This window comes from Choloepus didactylus, chromosome 1, assembly GCF_015220235.1.
Source record: "Choloepus didactylus isolate mChoDid1 chromosome 1, mChoDid1.pri, whole genome shotgun sequence".
NCBI lineage: Eukaryota > Metazoa > Chordata > Mammalia > Pilosa > Megalonychidae > Choloepus > Choloepus didactylus.
Window position 1 is genome coordinate 108,140,600 of NC_051307.1, and position 5,041 is coordinate 108,145,640.

The 5,041-nt window shown below is 48.6% G+C and overlaps 1 protein-coding gene across 3 annotated transcripts; it reads right to left on the reverse strand.

The window, feature by feature from the left end:
- Positions 1-207: 207 nt before the first annotated feature.
- Positions 208-4,176, reverse strand: POLR2H (RNA polymerase II, I and III subunit H). Of its 3 annotated transcripts, none has more exons than XM_037839366.1 (5): positions 3,357-4,176; positions 2,321-2,404; positions 2,151-2,220; positions 1,538-1,621; positions 208-629 (listed from the first exon to the last, which is right to left on the reverse strand). In XM_037839366.1, exons 1-5 carry the CDS (start codon positions 3,427-3,429, stop codon positions 512-514), a joined length of 429 nt encoding a protein of 142 aa, XP_037695294.1. In that variant the 5' UTR covers positions 3,430-4,176; the 3' UTR covers positions 208-511. The 3 variants fall into 3 exon arrangements, with proteins under 3 accessions (XP_037695294.1, XP_037695286.1, XP_037695299.1); XM_037839358.1 differs by having other exon boundaries at positions 2,151-2,244; positions 3,357-4,169; XM_037839371.1 differs by having other exon boundaries at positions 210-629; positions 2,151-2,244; positions 3,348-4,166.
- Between the last annotated feature and the right edge of the window lie 865 nt (positions 4,177-5,041).

Sequence of the window (5,041 nt, forward strand, 5' to 3'; positions counted from 1 at the left end):
ATTCTCTCCCAGATAGAAAACCACATCACAGGACAAATATTGGGACTAGTGGACTAGTTGGCCAGGAGACTGAGATAACCCTGAACTCAGATACAAAAAGGCTGTGATAGATCCTACACTGATACATGATCAGCTGGCTATGGGCCAGAAATGTACCAGAACGGAATATTTTTTAATGGAAATGGAAGATTAAAAAGGGCGAGGGAGTCTGAAAAATTTAAGTTTAATTTAAAAAATCATATACACAAAACAACTTCTAATTCAGTTTAAGGATTTCCACTGAGTCTTCCAAGTCAGTTTCCCAATGCATCCAGACCACCTAAAGGAGCACCCATGGTGGACAGAGAGCCAGCCCCTCCGTAACAGGTGAACAACAGCAACTGCTATTCAGGCTTGAACGTCTGGATGGTGATGCCCTCAACAGGACAAGTCAGATGGAAGTTTGGGGCAGAAATGGACAAAATGTCCATGATCTGAGTGACTAAACAGCAGGGTTGGCTTCCTGGGTGGCTCAAAAGGCCAGTTTCTTCATCAGCAGGTAAACTCTGGAATCCACCTCAAATCCATGCAGGTTGTTGGCATCACCCTGTAGCCTCATGAGCAGGCCCCCATAGGACACGTAGGCAGAGCTGAAACAGAAGGCCCCAGTGCCATGAGTCTGAGCTCTGGAGCAGCTGTTCTGCATCCTCAGCAGCTCTCCATCCCCAAGTAAGAAAGAAAAGAGGCACCCTTCTAGTGTTTTGTCATTAGGAACTAAAATTCAGACAAAGATGAACACACAGACATGTGCAAGGCATATTCTTTCCATTAGCAACAGTGGAAAATACCTACATACCCCAAATTGGGGAAATGGTCAAATGAATTAAAATATATCCATTTATAGAATGTTATGCAGCTATTAATATGTTTAGGAATAGTTTTAAATTGACATGAAGAAATATGTTTTATATAACATTAAGCAAAAGGAGAAGTGAACACTGTAATAAAATGATCTCAAAAAAAAAAAAAATACACAGGAGAAAAAACCTAGACTATTCTAAAATGTTAACATAAAATGTTCCCTCCGAGTATGAAATTATAGGTGACTTCTTTTCCTACTTTACATTATCTTTTTGTGCTTTTTGAATTTCTTACAATGCGCACATATTGTTTTAATAAGATTTCAAACAAAAGAAAAAATAGTTGGGCACAGAAACCAAAGAAGTAGGAACTGGAATGCAGAATAGCAAAACACACACAAAAAAAAAACAAAAAGAGAAGAGCCTAGCAGTTTAATCTCTTGACGTTGCATTTAGTTACTGGGGAAGCAACTCTCCTTTGCACTTCACATAGCAAAATTACCAGTTTCACATCTGGACCATGGACCTAGGTCCTGACAAATGGCAAAGTGAGCAGCTTACATTTCAAAATGGAATCTTCCAAAACAGTTTCCTTCTGAGGTGCTTGTGGACAAGGACCCAAAACAGGAAGCATGAGCATTGCCCAAATTCTCAGGACAGGGAAGGGGGGAAGATTCTCACAAAACCACCGAACTTACAGACGTGTTGCTGCTTCAGTGGAAGTTTCGTCTCCCTCAATCCTATACACTTTACCGTACATTACATACTCAAATTGGTCAGCCCTGTGGAACAACAGTGGCAAAGTTATTCTTAATAGTAACTAACAATAGTAAGAGGCCCTTTTAAAATGGTAACTAGTAACTAAGTTGTATTATAACAACAGGCACTTTATAAATATGGTACCATTTAATCCTCTGTGGCTGGAAATAACCATCTCTATTTTACTGACAAGGACACTGAAACCAAAAGAGGTGAAGGTTATTCAGCAAATAAGCGATAGAGCTGAGATTTGAACTCATGTGGCTCCAAAACCTTTCTGCCACACCAAGCTCCCTCCCAAAACCCAAGCTTCATATCACCTATGTCACTCAGTGGTCATTCTCAGGCATTAAAACACAACTCACTAGCATGTAATCACTGCTCTTGATAAATACGTGGCTGCCTGAATTCTTAAATATAGCAATTTCCTTGTGGTTACTCAGATTCTGCTAATAATCACTTATTCCATGAATTAAATAAAGGTCTTTCTATACTATCAATCTATTTAGTCCTCAGGGGCTATTTCAAGTACTCCCTTCTCATCTCCCTCACCTGGAAGGCCGATCATCTGTGGGGTTGTATTCACCATCATCCAGCGTACCATCTTCATACAAGGTACTGGCTATGACCAATCGGAATTTGTCACCTGAAAATAATGGCAATATCTGAAAATGAAAATCAGTTGTAACAGCAAAAAGTCCCTTGCTGTGTACAATACTTACCCAAGTCTACGGGGTAAATCTGAATGTTTACATCTAAGATGAGGTCCATCTTGAAAGATTCGCTCTCACAATGCAGTCGAGACACTGTAGGGGTGGGGAGTAAATTAAGAGAGTAGAGGTAATTGCCAGGCTCTGAGCAGACCCACTTTGGGGATTACAGGCAACAGAACACAATCTAACCCAGCCTACATTCACTGATCTCTCCTCTACACTCACAGAAGTGCAGGCTCAATCAGAACCAGATATGCAAGAAGGAAAAGGGGAAGAAAACTATGGCTAGGAAATGGAATCCCCAGAAAAGAATCAAAGGTCCCCTGGCATGGAATAGTATCCAAGTTCTAGCCCTGCATAGGTGATTAAGATACAACCTGACTTTGGGCATGGTATTCATTCTTTCAAAGGTTTAGTCTTTCTGTGCTAGGCAATGTGCTGAGTGGATTACCAAGATATATAAGAATTGGTGTGTGGTCTGAAAGAACATTTCAGTCTCCAGGCAAAGGAAGAGACACCAAAGAGAAACAATTATTGATCAACGACAGAACAGTCGTTTATACCAAGCTGTTAACTCTAACCCAGAGAGGACTTCTACAAAGAGCTAAAGATTCTGAGGACAATACAACAATATAGGCTCTGACTTCAGATTACTTGCTGTGCAGCCTTGGGTGGATTATTTAACCTCTCCGGCAAAATAGGGAAGACACCACCCACCTCTCAGGGACTCACAAGAGGAATAAGACAAAGTATGTGTGAGGTGCACAGTAGAGTGCGTAGCAGAGCAGATAGCAATTATGATTATGAAAGATGACCAATTCGCACATCTGTGGCAAACGGCCACCGAGGTGCTGGGCATATCATGTGTGAAGCCAGGGAGAGTTCGTATCAAAGTCTTCTCATCTATAGAATGTTTCCTGAGAGAGTGCCTGCCAGTAGGAGCAGGCCACGTAAGTTGGAAGGACAGGACGTGGGGCCCGGAGGTGCGTCGAAGAGGAGGGCGACAGCCCCTTCCCTTTCAACCGCCCCTACATACCTTACTTACCTCGGTCAAACTTCTTGCCCTCCGGGTCAATGTCTTTCACATCGAAAATATCCTCAAATAGGATGCCCGCCATCGCGAAACGGCCACGAGAGCAGCAGAGGTGTTGAGCGCGCGACCACGACTCGGGGGTCCGCGAACCCCGTCGCGTGAATTAAAGGAGAGTGTAGGGAAAAAGAGTAGCTTCTGAGCAACGGCAGCAAAGGACCAGACTGGCGCATGCGCACGGACAGGCCGTAGCGCTTCCACTTCCGTCGCCTTCTTCTCGGGGCTTCGTAACTTCCGCTCCCAGTGATTGCATCCGAGAGGCTCTAGTATTGAGGGGCGGTTCTCAGGACTAAGTGACCCCGCCCCTGGGCGGGGACATAATAGGTCCCGCCTCGGGCATAGGTGGCGCGGGTTCTCGAACTCCGCTGGGACTCTACTGCGCCCTCTTCAGAGTCCGGGTCCCGGAGGCAGGAAAGTGTGGAGGCATAACTCCTGACAGAGACCTTGATCCTTGGCCCAGAGAAGCCCGCCCTAGCCCTACCCTGCCGGTCCGCATGCCCGCCGAGGGCACAGTCCGAGCCGAGGGAGGGCGGAGCAGAACCCCGCCCCCAGGGCTCTGGCCAGGCGGGAGCAGTGCCCAGCCCCTCGGCTGGCATCGAGGTCCCCCCGGGCTGGCCCGAACCGGCTCAGCCCTGCTAGACGTCACCCGAGCCGGGTCCGTCCAGTTTGGGAATTTGCCATGATGTCACCATAGGGAAGAGGAAAACCTGCACTGTTCCCTCCCCACCACTGCCCTCTTGCGCTGGGCCCTGCTCCCTTCCCCCACATTGCCCCTTCAGCCTCAGAGTAAACCTCCAGACTGCCCTCCTCCTAAGCATTGCCCCTTGAAGCCTGGTACTGCCCATTCCCCACCACTGCCCTCTCCCTCTGGACACTGATCTATATTCTCCTTCATCTTGGCACTATCCTCTCACTCGGATATCAGCTCTTCCCTCATACTGCCCCCTTCCTCCTGGGGGCTGGCTCCCCTCCCCCTGAGCACCGTCTCTGCCTCCTTCATCCAGGTACTGTCCTGTCCCACACGTTGCCCCTTTCCTGACTACCCTCTCTCTCTCACTAATCTAGCCCTGATACTGCCCATCCACCTTGTGCTCCCCTCACCCTCTGCCTTATCCTTCCCGGAACCCTGAGAGGGAACGCCGAGCCCCAGGAGATCGTTCCCCTATGGCGGCGAGCCGTCTGGAGCTCCTCGAGTTTCTCCTAGGGCCCTGCCAGAGAGAAGCGACCTCTGCCCCCTCCCCACGCCCGCCTCCCAGGGGTGGCCTCTCCAGCGCCCAGGCCTCCCTTCCCCTCTCCAACCCCTTCCTATTTCCACTTCTACACACACCCCCAGGCCAGGTTCTCCCAGGTGCACCTCCCTGGGAGAGTCCGGAGGAAGGGAAGGAGGAAGGGAGGGGGTGAGGGAGCCCGAGGGTCTCAGTTCCAAGCATCCCCCGTCTCCACCCCTCCCTGGTCCAAAATGCCCTTCTGAGTGCCCCCAGCTTAACTTTTCACTCCCGGCGGGGCAGAGAGGTCTTCCCAGGCCGGACCGAGCCTCTCACTCCTCCGGAAGAGCAGAGAAAGTGGCTCCCCTTAGAGAGGAGTTCCACTTAGACAGCTCCTGCAGCCCCCGACTCCACGCCCAGTCAGCCTCAGCGTCT